This window comes from Danaus plexippus, assembly GCF_018135715.1.
Source record: "Danaus plexippus chromosome 29 unlocalized genomic scaffold, MEX_DaPlex mxdp_37, whole genome shotgun sequence".
Taxonomy (NCBI): domain Eukaryota; kingdom Metazoa; phylum Arthropoda; class Insecta; order Lepidoptera; family Nymphalidae; genus Danaus; species Danaus plexippus.
The window spans coordinates 1186605-1205395 of record NW_026869858.1 but is presented as its reverse complement, the minus strand read 5'-3'; the positions used below and the strand labels follow the sequence as shown (position 1 = coordinate 1205395).

Genomic DNA, 18791 nt, shown 5'->3' with positions numbered 1-18791 from the left:
ATGAATTGATGCTATATTTTATGAATGTAATACCGTTAACTCTCCGTGTGTTGTGACAGTGTAAACTTGTGGTACGTCATACGTGTACTGAAAATTGGGCGTCACTCGAGTGCGTAAATTTTTAATCATATTTGCCAACCTTTTGTCCAAACTGGCCATTTTTTTTATCTTCTCATATTTTCTCAACAACAAGCTTAACCCGCGAGATAACCTTTCACTTAGACGCAAGGAATGTCCCTTGAAACTAGCATCCTTTTACTTTATAATATGTTACGAATGATTATATCAAATAATATGTACATATATGTATCACAGATGGGTTCAGATGGGTAGAGTTAATATCGTATAATCGTTAAAGGAATCGATTTTAAAAACAAGGTTACTTTATTGAAAACTTCTTTCTATTTTATTTTTTTTTATCAAACGTCAACTACGGCACGGTTTTAAACAAACTGTCAGTTATGGTGACGAAATGATAGTTACGAATCTGTTGAATAAAATTAACTATGAAGAGGTTATCAGTCATTGTTTTTCAATTAAAGAACATTTAAATGAAACTAAGTTTTTCGGATGCAACTCGGTTTTTTTATTATTTCAATATAATATACCGATTTTTTTTCCTTTACAGAAACCGTATTTCGTGATATAATTCTTCTGCGACACTCCTTAGCCAGATGCTATTTATACTTCTATATAGTTTTGATATTATATACAAAGGTCGATATTCGACCTTAATCAATTGATTATTTCAAGTTCAATAGTAGAATATAAACGCCATTGTGTTTAACATTCAGTGACGTCACACACATTGAGGATTGTTCACGGATCGGTGTATTATATGTGTGTGTGATGTTTAACATTCTGTGACGTCACACACATTGAGGAATGTTCACGGATCTATGTATTATATGTGCGTGTGTGATGTTTAACATTCAGTGACGTCACACACATTGAGGAATGTTCACGGATCGGTGTATTATATGTGTGTGTGAGTTACGGTAGTGTGTGGTATGTTTAACATTCAGTGACGTCACACACATTGAGAAATGTTCACGGATCGGTGTATATGTGTGTGTGAGTCGCGGTAGTGTGTGTGATGTTTACTTTATATAGTTCAATATATGTATTTCTAATACATTTTATATAAATAATACCTTAGTACACTTTTTCATATAAACTATGACTGTTTCATTCCACGTTCATCTGTTCGCTCAATTCTCTTAAAAGGTATAAAAATTTTAAAGTTATCGTTTAATTATTTTATTATTATTATTATTATAGAAGACATAACGTTCAGAAACTTTATTTTACACGTGTATTTTTATTATTTCATAATGTTTCTAAAAAAACAATTGAGAATTAACCTGTTAACTTACTTCTAAGTAATTTTCTATGGACATATATCTCTTTGTCGTAGAAGCATAGTAAATCGTATCTACAATACCTTTAGTAACCTTCATATCTAATATGACCTCGTCTTGTAAATTCTGTGTAGAAGTTATGAAACAGGAATTTAGATATATATTTAAAGTAGAGAGGAGAGTTTCGACGGCGGAGGTGAGCGTTTAACGCGTTAGATAGGGCCTTAAACCTACACCTGGGTCGCAAGTCCCAGGCGTTATTGAAGCTCCTCTCCCTGCAACGATGAACCTGGCACCCGCACGATGAGCCCATGGAATGATGGGAAATTTCGACTCTAAAAAACCAAACGGTGCAAACTATATGACAGCACGTAAATAAATTTTTCCCTAAAAAGTATTTGTTTTTTTTTAAGCTATTCCAATTGTGTAGAAAATGTAGGACATATGAGTGTTAGTAATTACGTAGAATTGTTTAGTGAAGCGGCAAATTTACGTGTTATGTATGCGTGCAAAACAATTAACGGTTAGAAAATAGAAGGCTCGGTGCACGTTGGATAAACTCAGACGATACCTGTACGTAAGAACTTAAGAATAAACTTCGATATTGATGGTATGTATTTCAAACAAATAATAATTAGTAAAACAGGAAAAATTCTAAGACTTATATCACAATAAAATCACTGACATCAAATGCAAGTTCGATCGTAACTAAATATTCTCTAATCAAATTATTGTAACGAATTTTGAACGTTTTGTCAATGGGATACCTTAAGAAAATCCTGGGAAAACCCAAGAGAGGTATCAAACAAACATATTTTAAGTATAACTATAATAAATAATTTGTTTTCCGCTGATGTGTAGAACGCCTAATGTATTCGCTAGTTTCTACAACGCTGTCAAGTAGCGCAATACTGAAAAAGTGACTCCATTTTATTTCTTATGTAAATGTTGCTATGATAAAAAAATATTTGACTTGATTGGTAAATTATATTACATTATTATGATTATTTGCTAATGACGAAATGAGAATGGCGAGAAATTTTTTATCTCATGTTTTGGGATCGCAAATATCGTGACAAAAATGTCTGCACGTGTTCTTTATCAAGTGATAAATATTTCTTGATACGATTGATAATTATTTAAAAGAAATGCTAATAATTTAATTTTTTTTTAACTTAATTTTGTTTTTGTTAGAAACAAATGTTTTATAATTTAAACACGAAGGTTTCTATGGACCTATATTTTTTTTAAAGTAATAAAAATTAAGACATACCCTTAGTGTAACATAAAATGTATTTTTTGTAATTCTATTATATTTTATATTCAACACGCCTTTTTTATATTATAAGAGACCTTGGCATTGGTTTTAATTCGGAATGCCAGATAACGGCCGGTCATTGAACCGGTGACATAGATAACATAATTTCATTTGTTACCAAGTTTAAAAATAATTATCTAGATTTAGATGATGGAGACATTAATAAAAAAAATTGTTTACAAAATGTTTGAAGAGTTAGTATAACTAGGATTTTCACCTTTTCTAAGGTATTAAAAAAAACACAGACAAGGACCCATTAAAATTCTTGATAATCTTTAACTAATTAAACAAACAGTATTATTTGGTTATAATTCGCTAAAACTATTTTCATTATTACTTAAGGTTTAAACTTTCACTATACAACTCAACTATACAATACAATACTTTCACAATGTCAAACGTCTAAATTTCCGACATTTGTATGTCATAAGTCATTTTTGATTAATTTAAATTGCTTTTATCAATGACGACAAAGCCTTCGTGTTGTCTCCACAAATTACTCAAGATTATAATTCGTCCAACAAACGTAATCGTTGACATTTGCTAAATATTCCACGATTCTAGTGCGAACGAAGCCATAGCATTAAAAAAAAGGTTATGATAATGAATAGGTAGAATAGTCTAAGATCTTAGCCTGTCGAAAAGAACAAATTAAAAAAAAATAATTATGAACTCGGTATTTTTATCTTATTTATTGTTTTAAAAACATGAGGATACGTAATTCAAATTCGGTGACAATCAATCTCAATCACATCACTCTTATCTCAGTCACGATAAATATAAGAATTCCACTTATATAGACTTTTTTGTTAATTATTAGTATTGATTTTCTATACACAACTTGATTTTATTTATACTTGGTATATGTAATCACAATTTCAAACGATATTATTATTTTTTATTACTTATTTCAATATAAATTAATGACATTCCTGAAAATAATGGTAGCCTAAGTTTTTCCTTATTCCATCAACTGTTGGTGAGTTAAAGTCCCGTCAAAATCGGTCCAGGTGTTTCAGTGACTAGCCGGAACAAACCGGAAGTAGACGAAAATAAAAAAAAAAAGTATAATACGTACATTGTACAGCAGATACAGATTTTTATATAATATTACAAACGGATATAATTTTATTTATAGATGATTATAGAAACTAACGTGTTTGCTCCTTTTTACATAGCGAATTGCAAATTATAATAACTATTAATATATACAAATATATTTATATATACGCTTTATCTTTGGACTAACAAAATATTAATCTTACATCGATTTTATCACATCACTATCCCGCCGCGTGATAGAAAGCTGTCAGAACAGATAAAAATAAAAGTATAGATTATAAAGATATAAATAAACATGGTAGCTTTTTAGTATTAGTAATAATTTAGAACTTATTAAAAACTTACTGTTTTATTTATGCTATTGTAAATTTAATAGATAAAAACGAAAATAAAGAAAGTTAAACAATGAAGTTACTGATTATAGGTCTCTATAAAACTATAAATATTGGATATTTTTCGTAACAATTTACTAATAATAGAAAAACATTATATTGGAAAAAAGGCTGCAGTGTCAAAAAATAAATGTATATAGCATTTATTAAGCAATAATCACAGATGAAAGAATTTCGTTTCAAGTTCGTCGATCGTAAACTCTTAAAATACACACAAAATGGCCGCCAAATATGCGAGAGGTGTAATTGTCTGGCGTCGGGGAAGATCATTTAAAATGTAAATGAAATTTCGTCCTGAATGTTCTTTTGTCATAAATTGTTACAAAATTTAAAATGGCAACTTAAATATTCATAAAGAAGTCGAAGACACTATATTTATTGAAATTTATGTATAAAACGAAAACAATATTGTTGCCTAGCAACTGTTGCTTAGCAACTACACAAATGTCACTCCACGGCTATTCTAATTGTAAGCCGAATATTGGTGGTCGACTACAATTCGTCTTTTATGCAGATTAAGGAAATATATATACGTAATTATTTATTATATATAAGTTTATTAAACATTAATTTATTTATATTTTATTGAAGAAACATCTACTTGTATTGACATTGAGAACAGAACACAAATCAGAATTATTTTACTAACATCTTTTCTATTTTTATAAAGAATACATTGGATTTCTAAATTTTAAAAAATAATATATTTTTAAACTAAAATACGTATGCTCATTACGTATGACACGGTCATTGACTTTTACATATTTATTTAAAAAGGTAAACACATTTCCAAAATCCATAATTAGTACATTGTGTTATGTATTAATATATTGACAAACTTATTATAAACGCTGGAACACGTTTGTGTCACAAATGTTGGTATCACGCGCGTTCGCCGCAGACGCGAGTGTTATCGGCGTGGGTGTAGGGTTACCACGACGTCCGATTTACTTTAACATATTTATTGATACTATATTACACACAAAATAACTTTAACAAAAACATTATAACAACACAATCTTACAAATAAATCACGTATTAATTTTAGTTAAATTAATAATTGATGTAGGCAGACATTACTATTGAAGTCTCTGAAGCAATCGTTTGTCAAATTGGCCTTATATTTCTCTTGTTTAATTAAAATGACAGGAAGTTAGTGTTGCCAATATCATTATATTTGAAAAAAAATATTTTATTCAGCTTTTCATATATATTCAAGTCATGTATAATTTTTATTTTATAACACCGACGTTGATATGTCTTAAGAACAAGACACAGATTGTAAATATAAACCAAATAAGTTATTAAACGTTTTTGATGTTGATTTATATATATATTTTTTTATTTTGTTCAAAATATTTTTATATATTATATTGTTTTAAGGTATGTATGAATTACGTGTAATTAATAAATCCATAAAGCATAATATGACTTTCTTTATTCATAGAGTAAATTGATTTTTAATTACAATTGTACAGTTTGATTCGTACAAAGTTATGTGAATGATACAAAAATAAATAAAAAGATTGAAGTGTAATTCATTTCAGAATAATATAAAACATTAGAAAAGCGATTAGAAGTACATCTGTATGTGTGTATGTATATGTGTGTGTGTGTCAATAACTTACTTGTATTTAATAAATTATATTTATTAAAATAACTAAACATTATTTGTGCTATTAATTCATTACTAAACATGTCAAATATTAATAAATCTATAATCAATATTAGTGCTCTGAGATTCACAATAACTGATAGCCTTATCTTCAGAGATTAAGGTGCCAACGATCGCCGGTGTAACGAGACAATCATGAAACAAAACCGTGATAAACAGCCACGACTTAGTTAACTATTTTGTTGTTATTTGAATTACTAATTAATAATTAATTTTCCAATTAATTGTAAACAAAAATTCTAAAGCCCATTCAAATATAAATGTTTATTCGACATTTAAGTTAATTAGGGTTGAGACTAACGATATCATTTTGTTATGTGATGTAATAATAATATTTGTTTGTGTCGCTATAAATATGGTTACTCTACGTTATAACACTTATCGCTGCGTGGCCGGCGCCTGCGCATCTATAAAAACCAGCTGATTTTGAGATTCCGTTTAGTTCACCGCCGTCCGCGACAGTAAGCGCACGTGTTTGTTACAGATACGTGATGTGTGCCGCGATAGACATGCTCGCGTCCGAGCAAATGTTCTACAGTCGGAGTCCTCCGGCCGGTTTCCTGACTGATTACACACCGCAAGTGAGAAGGCCGACTAAATTATCTTCAAGGGGCTATTCGGCGCCGTGTCTCTCGCTTCTCAAACCGGTGCAGTTGACACTGAAAGCGGCTCCAAGATCGTGCATACGGATATCAAGTGATGATAAGAAGAACAAACGAGTGGTTTTCGCTGATGACAGAGGATACGCGTTGGAGCAGGTCAAGTTTATGACGGAACCGTCCCATGTACCTCCATATTGGGCGTTAAAAATTGTGTCGAGTCCACCGTCAGAGAGGAGAGCGTCTCCGAAAACTATCGTGGATCTGTGGGAGCCGAGATTCCCCCAGCCGGCTTCGAACTATTTAGAATTCAGGCGTTCGATTACAGAGAATTGTATTTCGTTGGAGAATGTCATTATCAAACAGAACGAGTGTGCAGTGGACGGTACTGTTAAGGTCAAGAATTTGGATTTTAATAAAGAAGTGTTCGTAAGAGCGACCCTGGACGGCTGGAGTTCTCACGAGGACACGTATTGTGAGTTCGTGGAGTCCGGGCCCGCTAACCAGAACGGTGTTTCGAGCTACGACACCTTTGGCTTCCGATTGCAGCTGCCCATACACTCCAGGCGTCTGGATTTCTGTGTGTGCTACCGCTGCCAAGGTTCCGAGTACTGGGACAACAATAACGGCTCGAATTATACGATAGAGAAGTCATCAGTGAAAAAAATGCCAGCTATCGCGTGTGCCAGGATTAATTACGGCAATTCTTGGACGGATCGTGCCAGTCACAACGGCAACACTCCGTATTGGTGATGTTTGTTATGGGACGTGATGTTTTTTTTTTATTTGGCTTGTGCCAGTGATTTCGTGCCATAAGTGCAGCTGGGTGTGAGCAGGTTCGTTTTAGAGATTTTATAAGCAGCCGTGGTTACGTGACGAGGATGTTAAAGATGGGTGAAATAGCACGGATTTAACGAAACATTTTTGTATGATCTCAATGTAACCTCTGGAGGAATGTTAGATTTTTGTTTTTTTTGTTTTTATTTGTGTTTCATTATTATTCCGAGTTGTCCGTTAATTAGTTTTTCGCTAGCCAATAAGCGGGTAATTAGCGAAACGACACGAGATAACATGTCGACGCTGAGATATGATTGTATATCAATCTACAAATAGCGAGCTGACGAAACGCAAACATGTTATAAATAAAATCGTATATACCTACATATAACGGCGTTAAGTCGGGAAGTCGACAAGTGGACCTTGTTTATTCAATGTTAAATAGTCACCTTTATACGTTGTGTTTTTGTAATTTTGTCACATCTATGTCAAATTGTTAGTAACTTTGACGTTGTAAATGCAATTAATACTTTAAATAATGGTGCACTGATGATAAACATTCCAATTTCCATGATTAAATCGTCTCATATGTTTTTTACAAACCGATTATCAGTTTCGTATTCATGGATCTTATGACAGTAAAATGGCTACCCTGTTGCTGTCAATGTGGATATTCTTAACGGAAGTGTATTATTAATCTGTTTCCGTTTAGTTTTTTTTATTGTGTATCTGGAGGGTATTTTTTAGGTTGTCAAATTAAAATAAAATAATCGTTAAATCCTTGTCGAAATGTATATATGATAAAGAAATAGATGAATTATATTATCGAAAATATTATATCGTAGAATAGAATGTTGCAGTGACTGACGGATTACTTAAAATGGTGATTTTTTAAAATATAATTTCAATAATATTAATATTTTTTTTTATATAAATTTTAAGCATGTGTTGATTTTTTATTTTTTTATATGATTCGTATTAAAATGAATGACCGTATAATCTGAGAGCATATTTAACTTTGTCGTGCAAAGTTATTTTATGTTCCATTAATTTTTGAATCTCATTTATTTTTTTGAACGCAACAAAGTACAGAGAAACTTAATTTAAAAAAAATATATAGAATAATGTATTTATTGTTAGCAACACAGGAATTGCTTTTTCTGTATTTTGTTGCCATTAATGAAAATCTTCGAAAGCGGGAAAGTGTATGTTATATATAATTTATTATGTATGTCTGTATAAAAAGAACTGATTACTGTTAGAAATACTTTTTATAAAGAATATTGACTGTTTTCTGGTGAATAAAAGTGATTATTTAATTGTTTTTATTTTATTTCCAACCTACAAACAATTATTGTTTGTGACTAAAATGATGATCGTTACGAGAGCTCATTAATAAATTGAAAATAAACATAGTATATTGGATAAAATTTAAAATTAATGTAATATAGTTATGTAACTGACGAATAATTGGCCTGTTATTCGACTCTTTGATACGCTATTATTCAATAGTGAAAGTTAGAACAATCATAAACAATGCGAAATAGTTCATAACATCGATAAGAGATGGCGCTATTTAAAAACTCAATAACTTACTGTTATAAAGCAAGATGGCTAACATAACCGAGTTGTTTTAAACAGTATTCTTATTTTTTATGTTTTCCTGGTAGTATTAGCTATAAAATATAACATAATTAATATTCTACTCATTCAAACTAAAGATGTAGAATATTTTGCCAATGCCAACCATGATTTATAAGGTGTGAAAGTAACAAGGTTGCTATGAGAATAAAGCCATAGAATAAAGTGTAATAATATTATGTTTAGGATTCTTTATGCATATATAAAATTTACTAATAATTTTCATGAGTTTTATCAATTGAGATAAATTTTGTCAATTATAACACTGTTAAAGTAAGTTGTGTTACCACACAATGTAAATTGGACACATTAAATTTGATCAAATTATAGAAAATTATGTATATAACTAAAATATGTCATGAAATTTGAAGAATTAGGTTAAAAAACGTTGTTTTTTTTGGGTCATTTTTTTCAATATGAATACTTATATTTCCTTATACTCATAGATATTGTGATTTTATGTGTCAGATATATATTTTATATTTTTAAACCTTTGATTCATTCGCACTGGAATCGTTGCATATTCTGCCAATGTCAACATTTTTATTTGTTCGCGCGAAAACGCGAAGGACTTTGTAGAATGGAATAAGGGCGTTTATTAAAAAATATTATTATTATTATAAGAAGACTAGTTTTATTTTTACCGGCATTTATATATAAAGTGCATAAAGTTGTAAAATATATAACGTAGAATTTATTTTTGACAGAGCTGTCAGTTGAAAATGTCAAATAAGTTGGATACAAGGTTTTGAAGACAATCAAAGATATTCCACAGTAAATAAATTATATTTATTTATAAAATATAATCCCACAGATTTATAAACATTCCATAATATATAACAGGCGAAACGTTTGGGGTATAAAAATGTTTAGACCATTTAAATATAGAAGTACGAAGTGCAGAGATTTATGTTCAGTGAGAGTATGATTAAAATGATTTCTTTATACATGTAAATGAATAAAAACATATATAATAAATATTATATAGACAGAAATAGGCGTAAAGTCTATTGTCATTACACAGATTAAAAAAAATTTGACACAAGCATAGACGAAGTTCTAGGATGTAGTAGTCAGTAGACAATGTAGGTGATGTTTTTTTTTTTTGGTAAATACATAAATGTTCGCTTATATTACTGTTTGTATCGCAACATGATCCTTTAAAACAATACAATTATAACTATAAACTAATAGATAAATAGTTACTTTTTTGTACAAGTGTGTTACCAGTTCATAAAATAATATATTTACATTTAAGATTTATGTAAGAAAATAAAATTTTATTATTTCATGCAAATTATATAGATACGATTAGATTTCCTTGTATTCTGAGTTAATAGCATACATAGAAGAATATTTTTTTCCTAATTTTAAGAGGGTAGTATAAAATCTGTTAATTTAATATATAAATTCAACTTGCTATATAAATATAATAATTTTAGAACACTAATACATCCTATATACTATAATTATTTTAAACATTTAATATTAATTAAAAATCTCACTATTCGCTCTCGTAATTTAACGAGAATTTATTTTTATAATAATTATGTTTTGTTTTAAAACCATGTTCTTATCAAACATGGCGGCTGAAAGAGGAACAGTTATGTCCTTTTAATGCAATGTACCTACCAATTTGACAGTCATCTTGTCTAATTTGATCATCCGACATCTATATAGATATAAATTTAGATAGATTCCGTTTTGATTATCAATCTAGATCTAAAAGTGTACTAATAGCTTAGGTTTTATAGATGTTTAAAAAATGTTGTATATAGATATGAAGATAATATCCTCAAATGAAAATTTAAATTCATAACGACATGTTGCGTTTTGTTTCGTATAACTTGTTTGTCTATTTGGGCTTGTGATTAGTGATCATACCTCTATTCTTAACGAAGGCTTCATATTAATGTTCGAACAAAACCTTTGTCTATATTCTTTATGTTATGACATCATTATTTTTCCATTTCTATGGTTTGCCTGTCATCTTTTTCGGTTCTGTCGTTGTCCTCGACAAGATCCTCCACATCATCAAGGCTAGCCTGACCCGTCTTCGTATCAGTGCTTTTGTATTCAACCTTCGGACTCTTAAGTTTCTCCATCTCCTCCAAGCTTTCATCTATAATCTCCAGACGGGATTTGGAGAAGAAGCGATGAAGTGATTCCAGTTTATCCATAGCCCGTTCATTCCTCTCTGAGCTGGATGATAGAGTGGTATTCTCCGTCATGCAGGCAGAATCGATTCTTTTGGAGTAATCGGATATGGAGTCGGAAATTTCTGTGGTAGACGTTGATTTGTCAACTCTGAGTACTTTCGGCTTTAAAATCATACTAGGTGGTAGTTCTGGTATATTACGTAAATCTACAAGACTTATAGATTTATGGCTTGGACTTAAATCGAATTCCCTGCTGTAATCTTCTGTGGAAGGTCCAGAACTATCGTCTAGGTGATAATTACTAACTTTCTCTTCTATGTATTTGATCAGTTCTTCCGCGCATTCTCGTACTAAAGACATTCTATCTCTTTCTAAACCTTTCGAAGACGGTTCTTCCTCTTCTATGATATCTGATAGTTCGACGCTGAATGGCATGCTGTACTGGATTTGAGGTGGTTTTGTGTATGCATTGAAATTTTCTATATCTTCCTGTTCGCTCATAGTGTCGTCTTCGAACATCATTTTCAGTTCACAGACCCTCAATACCGCCTCCTCGAAGATGGCTTCCAAATCCGACTTGATGTAGCTCAAATCTATGACAGTCTCCGAAACCCTCCTCGGCCTGCCTTCATTGTCTATGACCGTGTCCTGGGTTTGCGTTAATGTTGAATCGGATTTAGTTTTGCTGATGTCACTAAAGGTTTCAAATTTGCTTATCGTCATATCGGATTTCGATTTCTCTGACAGCGATGGGGTCATGGATAGACTTTTGGGGGTTTCTTTGTCTTTTGAACCATAGTCATCCATGTATTTCAAGAGCATTTCAACAAGTGTCTCGCTCCCCTCATCGCCTGGCGTTTCGTCAATAAACGTTAGGTTCTTCACATTAACGTTCGATTCGGTCAAACTCATGCCCTTGTTGACTTCAATCATGGGCATTTCAAATTTCTTATCGTCCGTGCCAAATAAGAATTCCATGAGTGTTATTTTCTTATCCTCAGTTTCATCTTTTTCAACACAGCCAGACGTAGCAAGAAATTCTATCAAGGTTTCCATTTTTTCTTCCAGTTCCACGTTAATTTTTCTTGGCACGTATGCAGTCACTTCCTCCGGGCTGGAGCTCTTGAAACAGCTTCCGCCGCTGCCTTTTCTCTCCTCCTTTTGACTTTTGACTATTGTAAAGAAGAAATCGATTAAATTAGCAATCCGTCGCTCCGTACCATCCTCTTCATCCGAGCTTAAATCAGATTCTTCTTTAACCAAAGGACATCGCTTCTCTTCAAACTTTTTTGAGAAGACAGTTTCTTGTATCACTTGGAAGAGATCCCTAGCTAATTTCGCGGGTGACTTAGTTTCTATGGGGTCAATAGAGTGTGGAGTGGATCGACGTCTTTCGCGATCAATCCTAAAGAAATCCCACAGCGAGCCGAGTTCTGAAGAGAGAGAAGCCCTGTGGTTCGCCAGGCTCGTGCCGAGCCGGCGGAAGACCTGAAATCATAAAAGACATTTCATTATGAAACCATGTTCAAAAACATACCAAAATCTTTAGATTTACAACCTATTTTTATTTATGTGTATTTACTGGGATAGATTCAATAATTGAGTGGAAATAAGAACCAAGGAAATGTGCTATTAATGAATATAAAATTCAAAAACCTTTTTTACGATAACAATTAAGGGGAGCTGATCGATAAATTCGTTCAGCGTTGGATATATATTTATTGAAATTTATTTTAATTCTTGTTCGAGTATTTGCAGCAGTTCATTATGTTATGTGTCTTCACCTGCCACACTCAGGAGCGCCAAGCCCTTAGTTTCCTCAGCGAGACCCTCTTGAAGCGAGCGACCTGCGCCGCCAGGGCTTCCGCCCCCAACGAGGCCCCCGCCCCGCTCACACCGCCCGGCTCACCTTCTGGCTCCACCTTGACATAATATAAACAAAAAACCTATTCTTTGAAATAAAATTATTTCATTCTATCCACTTATAATCGCTACAACATTTTTTTGCAAATTTTGAAACTACGGATGTGTTTGCAATAACAGGAATTACGAACATAACAATATCACTAATTAAATTACCAGCAACATTTGGATAGCGTTAGAGCCATGTAAAATTATTTCTATATTTTAATAGAATAGTGTTGTATATAAAGGTCCCGTTTATCGAGTGATTAATAAAGATACTATATAGACATCGTAACTATACTATTGTCAGGCGAGTGAAAACAATATCTGACCTTGTCAATTGACAAGATGAGGCCTGGAAGAATTGGTTACTCACGTCTCTAGAACGCCTTTGATTATATGACCGGATGTCCTTGTCCGAGTGACCTTTTGCCCTTCCTATGCCCTTGCCCAGTGGAGTTGACGAAACCCTCCTGTAGAAGAAATCATTTTTTACACTTAAATTCATGTACAAAAATCAAAGATAGACAGATGAAATAATTCAGTGTTTCAACTAAAAGTCCAAGCTGATTTCTCTTGGATGAAATGCGATTGGATTTTAAAAGAACTGTCCATCAACATTTTCGTCTTACTTGACCTTAAGGGTTATTTTTTTCACAAGCGGTTTAATTACACTTACAAATCAAGCTTAGAACGGAGTTAGTTGACTTTTAATATTGTACAAAATGTAAAAAATTGCTCTAGAAGCCGGTAGAATCACAATTCACTCCGTCTATGTCATATCTTCTCACCTGCAATGCGTGGGGTCGCTGTACGCTGTCTGAACTGGCGTTTTACCTTCGCTCACATTCTCACTGGACATTATACCTCCGAGAGGAAATCCACCGGCTCCTATTAAAAAGTTGGTCGCATTAAAAATACGCATGTCACTTTTTAATTGATTAACTTGGATTTATTTAAATTGAAGATGACTTTTATGACTAACAACCCAAAATAATTGAAAAGGATAAGGGAAAAGAAAATTTAATAAGGTGGTATTTTGTAGCAGCACTTTTAAGGTGGAAAATTGCAGCAGCAACTTAGAAAAAAATTCTTTTCTCTTCTTAGAGATTATTCTTTGTCAAACTTACACTTTTAGACTACATTAAGCTAAAGTTATTTAACTTGAAATTATATAAATTATCTTTCTATAGGATTTTCCATTAAGAGCGCTTGATCTTTGAAATGCAAAAAAAAATACATGTAGGAAAGATATTTGCGAAATTTTTTTTTTATTTGGAAGGTCTATCGACCCCATTATATATGGAATATGACATCATTCAAATGACCGCCACGGCTTCGGTTGGTGGCGCGCACACGAAAGGTCCAATTTTCGATGACTCTGGCGCACAAATCGGGCTGTATTTGATCGATGGCGTGGCGTATGTTGACTTTGAGGGCATCGGTGGTTTGCGGCTTGTTGGCATAGACCTGCGACTTAAGAAAACCCCACAAGAAAAAGTCCAGCGGGGTCAAATCGCACGATCTCGGTGGCCAGTTCACGTCGCCTCCGCGCGAGATGACCATGTCCAGAAATTGCTCGTGCAGAACTTCCATCGTAGCGTGTGCTGTGTGGCACGTAGCGCCGTCCTGTTGAAACCACATGTTGTCCAGATCCATATTCTCGATTTCAGGCCAAAAGAAGTTGGTTATCATCGACCGGTATCGCTCACCATTGACGGTGACGGCCACACCATTATCGTTTTCCAAAAAATACGGACCAATCACTCCTCCGGCCCAAAATCCGCACCAAACAGTCACTTTCTGCGGGTGCATTGCCACTTGGTGAACCTCGTGTGGATTGGTCTCGTCCCAAATACGGCAATTTTGCTTGTTGACATAGCCATTCATCCAAAAATGCGCCTCGTCGCTGAAGATGATTTTTTTGCCAAAATCGGCGTCAACTTCCAACTGCTCTAATGCCCAGTCAGCGAACACACGGCGCTGTCTATGGTCATTAACCTTGAGCTCTTGGGTCAGCTGGATCTTGTACGGGTGCAGGCTCAAGTCACAACGCAAAATTCGCCAAGTTGTCGTCTGCGAAAGGCCGAGTTCCTGTGCGCGACGCGGAATTGACTGCCGCGGGTTTTCGAGGACACTGTCGCGCACAGCGGCGATATTCTCGGCAGATCTCGCGTTACGTTGACGCACGGGAACCGGCTGATTGTTAACTGACCCGGTTGACTCGAATTTGTCCACCAATCGACGGATAGTCGACTCGGCAGGACGATCATCGCGACCGTAAAACGGGCGAAGTGCGCGGAACGTTGCTCGAACTGAAGACCCATTTTCATAAAACAATTTTATGATTTGCACGTGCTGCTCGACACTGTAACCTGCCATGGTGATTTGGGAGGAGGGAATGAATATAACACACTGCATTTGACAGCTGTCACTCAAACAACATGGCCGCAATCAGCTGTCAAAGTTCAAGCGTCCCTATTGGAAAACCCCATATATATCGCTTATTTAGGGCCAATTCGACAGATTGTTGTAAGCTGTTCTTACCTGCGATTCCCTATTAAATAATACTAACTGGAAAACTCCTTGCGAAACTTATCTAATTCTTAATAGTCTCTGTTATTATAATTTACCTCACAATAGACTCTTACAGTTTAAAAAGATCTTTTAATCACTATCAGTTGTCTCTACTAAGCTAGACTAACCAGTAATGGCTCCCCTAGTGATACTCAGTCCTCTTTGTATCCTCTGTATGCAGGCGCGGTGTCGAGGGAGGGGTGCAGTGCTGCCTCGTTCTTGCAGCACGAATCTGCCCAAGGTCTTCCAACTGGCCTGTTGACAATGTATGATCAGAAACATATACTATTTTCATTATCAAATGAAAATTCATAAGATAAAATATGCTATAGCGTTAATTCAAGAATGCTTTTTATATCAAAGTTCTTAGATAGCCAATAAAAGTTTCAAAGAATTTTCAAAGTACTCCACTTAAGTATTAGTAGTAGTAAACTGAAATTAGTGAAGGCGTGTGAGTGTGTCATAATATCGTCAAGAAAACAAAAAAATTGACATAGTTAAGACATTTCTGTTCCACTAACCTGTGCGGCGTAGACCACTTCATCATCGGCCAGAGCACGTTGTTGTGCGCCCGCTCCAGCCCGCCCACCCCATTCCAGCTCTTCGACAAGTACGAATCTGAACGGAATTGAACAATTGAACCCCTTTCATAGTTTAAGTTGGAGCAAAATAATGTCAAGTTTGTTGATGTTTTCAAAGATAAAATTTAATTATTCTGGACTCTATATCTCTCTACTTCTGGGACATTTAAAGAGATCTGAGATGGTTCTCACTAAAATTCCCAGAAGTAAAGAGAAGCGGCTCGATATAAGCATATATTTTGTAATCTCTTAATTTATAGAGTTTTAGATCCACAATTTTAACACAATGGGTAGGACTGTAATGCCTTTTTAGACGTTTATCCTTATGATACTAATTACATGATCCTTTTTTATATTTGAAGTGGTTCCAGAAGAATCTACTGGGAATACTGTTTAGGAGGCAGAGACATAAGTAGAGTCACTAGAATAGATATAGCCAACTTAAGCCTTTAAGAATTCCAGTCATCGGGTTAAACCTAGCTGTCAAATGACCCTGGGTCTTATGAAGTAGTTCCTGTCCACAATTCAGCTCATGTATGAGTTTTCGTCCACTAATTTCTTCAATCAAGTAAATAGAAAAACAAATAATAGTTTATTTGCTAAAATTAGAATATTTTAAGGACCAACCTTTTAGGATCATCGTGACATCGCGCCTTCGTTAAAGCTTGATAGATGACGTAGGAGGCGGTTGCACTTAAGGGTACCTGGAGATTAGGTCATTGTTAAATAGAATTTTAAATCATTCTTAAATATGCAATATAAAATAATTTATTTGGCATTGTTATTTTTGCAAACAACGATTCAAATAGGGCCGCAAAAGCCTACTTGTTGATTCACATATAAGTATACCTATATCAGCCTCGGCTTCGCACGGGTTCTTTACAGTAAATATAAAAGAGACTATTTAATTTTGAGAATTACTAAACTTATATTATGGTAACTTACAAACGGTTTGCCCGATTTAAATGATTAAAAACGTTATTTACAGATACTGATGTAGGCTTGAAACGGAGTAATTTATTTTGATAAGACTGAATACCGTATTTATGTAAATAGCTTTCCAATAAACGCTTTAGGAATGCCATTTTTTAAAAGTTGTAAAATGGATATAGTATGTTTTCCTTAAGGTATAGACATATGCAACCGCGGACTTTTCCGTAGACCTATATAAGATACAAATTCCAACATATATTATTTTGTTATATCTCAAAAATTTTAGGCAGCGTTTTCGATAAAAGTTCTGAGACAGCTCCTGTTTTCTCAACATCTTCAACAAATATCATACAGGTAAATACAAAAACTTAATAAATTATATATTAAAACCTTCCTCGAGAATCACGCTATCGAGTAGTGATAACTGTTTGATAAGCGGTGCAGTAGTTTTTCCGTTTATCGCGATCAGACAGACAGACGCAGCGAGGGACTTTGTTTTATATTATGTATTGATTGATGATATTCATTGATTGATCATATGAAGTTGTAATTATTTTGGAATAAATCTGATCGTTACCTTTAGTATGGCATACGGTATCTCATGGCAGACGTTGTGGATGCAGACGAGGAAGCTGTCTGGTTTGCGCTGCTCCTGGGACTCTTCGTCCGAGGGTACGGTGTCTCGAGGACGATCTGTTGACGCGGACCTGGGAGGTGTTCATATAAAGGTGATACTTATTTGGTATATATATATATCCTCGTGCTGGTGAGGAATTTCTTAGCTTTTTTTGGCATATGCAGGCTACTTCTGGATTCTTCCTCAGATCGGACCTATACAAGTTTTACACTATTGTTTCTAACTTGATATCAAAGTCAATAATCATGGTTTATTTAAAACTAAACCATATTATTTTAGGGTCGGATTAAAAACTATTCTATTTTATTACCTGATGCTAGTTAGCCACGCCCTGCTGCTGGGATCATCACCAACTCTCTTAAGGAGCAGTTTGGCTCCAGGTCTGGAGGTAGTCTTCAAGACCCTCTCGTGAGGAGCTAGGACCCTCTGTGTAGGAGTTCTCGATGGTACCTCCTCTACTAACACGTAGTTCCCCCTGGCAGATTTGCAGACCCCCGCTTTCGATAGGCATTGGGCTATTGCCTGGATAAAATGTGATATATTTTTATGAATACCATATATATATTCTTAAGTTTAAGTTAAGGTAGAAGACGCTTAAGTGTTACCAAAAAAAATGTATATCTATCCTGGATATTACTAACCTCGTTTGTGGTGGTATCTTGAGTGACCTTCAATATGGAGTAAGGTTCGTGGAGCACCACCGCGTGGACGACCACGAAATGTATCTTCCTTCTAAGAGCGGGAGAGCCGGGTTCAGCGTCTGACCGCGCACACTCACCGGCCGCTTCTTCAGACACGCGAGAGAAGATGAGAAGCGACGCCATGTTCAGAGGCTGGTTGGTTGGGGAGCTATGGATCGACGAGAACTTTAGTGTAATCTGAGTTAGTGGCTTGTAGACGAGTTGCAGTTGCATGCAAGGAGTCCCGTGAAAGTTTGAAAATATAAGGAACGTCATCGCTGCGCTTTAAGTACTAGAGAAGGGAATTATGTATAACCTTCGTAAACGAATGAATATTTTCGGATTACTACGCGTATTTTATCATTTTTAAATACTACATCCTCCCGACGTTTCAGTTACTTTGCAGCAACCGTGATCACTGTTTAATATATTATAATACTACCGTACAAAACTCGCGACAGTCTTAGATCTCATTGTGTGGACCTTCTTAAAGC

General features: G+C 34.3%; 2 protein-coding genes across 2 annotated transcripts in view; one reads left to right on the top strand and one right to left on the bottom strand.

Moving 5' to 3' along the window:
• Positions 1-6234: 6234 nt before the first annotated feature.
• LOC116776929 (protein phosphatase 1 regulatory subunit 3C) lies at positions 6235-8504 on the top strand. The gene has a single exon (XM_032670236.2). It carries the CDS (start codon positions 6300-6302, stop codon positions 7158-7160), a length of 861 nt encoding a protein of 286 aa, XP_032526127.1. The 5' UTR covers positions 6235-6299; the 3' UTR covers positions 7161-8504.
• A 3839-nt stretch (positions 8505-12343) lies between these two features.
• The window catches only part of LOC116776905 (1-phosphatidylinositol 4,5-bisphosphate phosphodiesterase epsilon-1-like), a 49345-nt gene continuing 42897 nt past the window's right edge, over positions 12344-18791 (bottom strand). The window contains exons 30-39 of the mRNA XM_032670203.2: positions 18259-18466; positions 17928-18139; positions 17558-17687; positions 16675-16751; positions 15988-16084; positions 15595-15721; positions 13681-13780; positions 13266-13362; positions 12769-12906; positions 12344-12472 (exon numbers count right to left, since the gene is read on the bottom strand). Coding sequence (XP_032526094.2) covers positions 12778-12906; positions 13266-13362; positions 13681-13780; positions 15595-15721; positions 15988-16084; positions 16675-16751; positions 17558-17687; positions 17928-18139; positions 18259-18466 — 1177 coding nt within the window. The 3' untranslated portion in view covers positions 12344-12472; positions 12769-12777. The remainder of the gene's footprint in view (positions 12473-12768; positions 12907-13265; positions 13363-13680; positions 13781-15594; positions 15722-15987; positions 16085-16674; positions 16752-17557; positions 17688-17927; positions 18140-18258; positions 18467-18791) is intronic.

What these genes read in the sequence shown, in the direction of transcription:
- LOC116776929 (XM_032670236.2), top strand. Translation starts at nt 6,300, where the DNA reads ATGTGTGCCGCGATAGACATGCTCGCGTCCGAGCAAATGTTCTACAGT.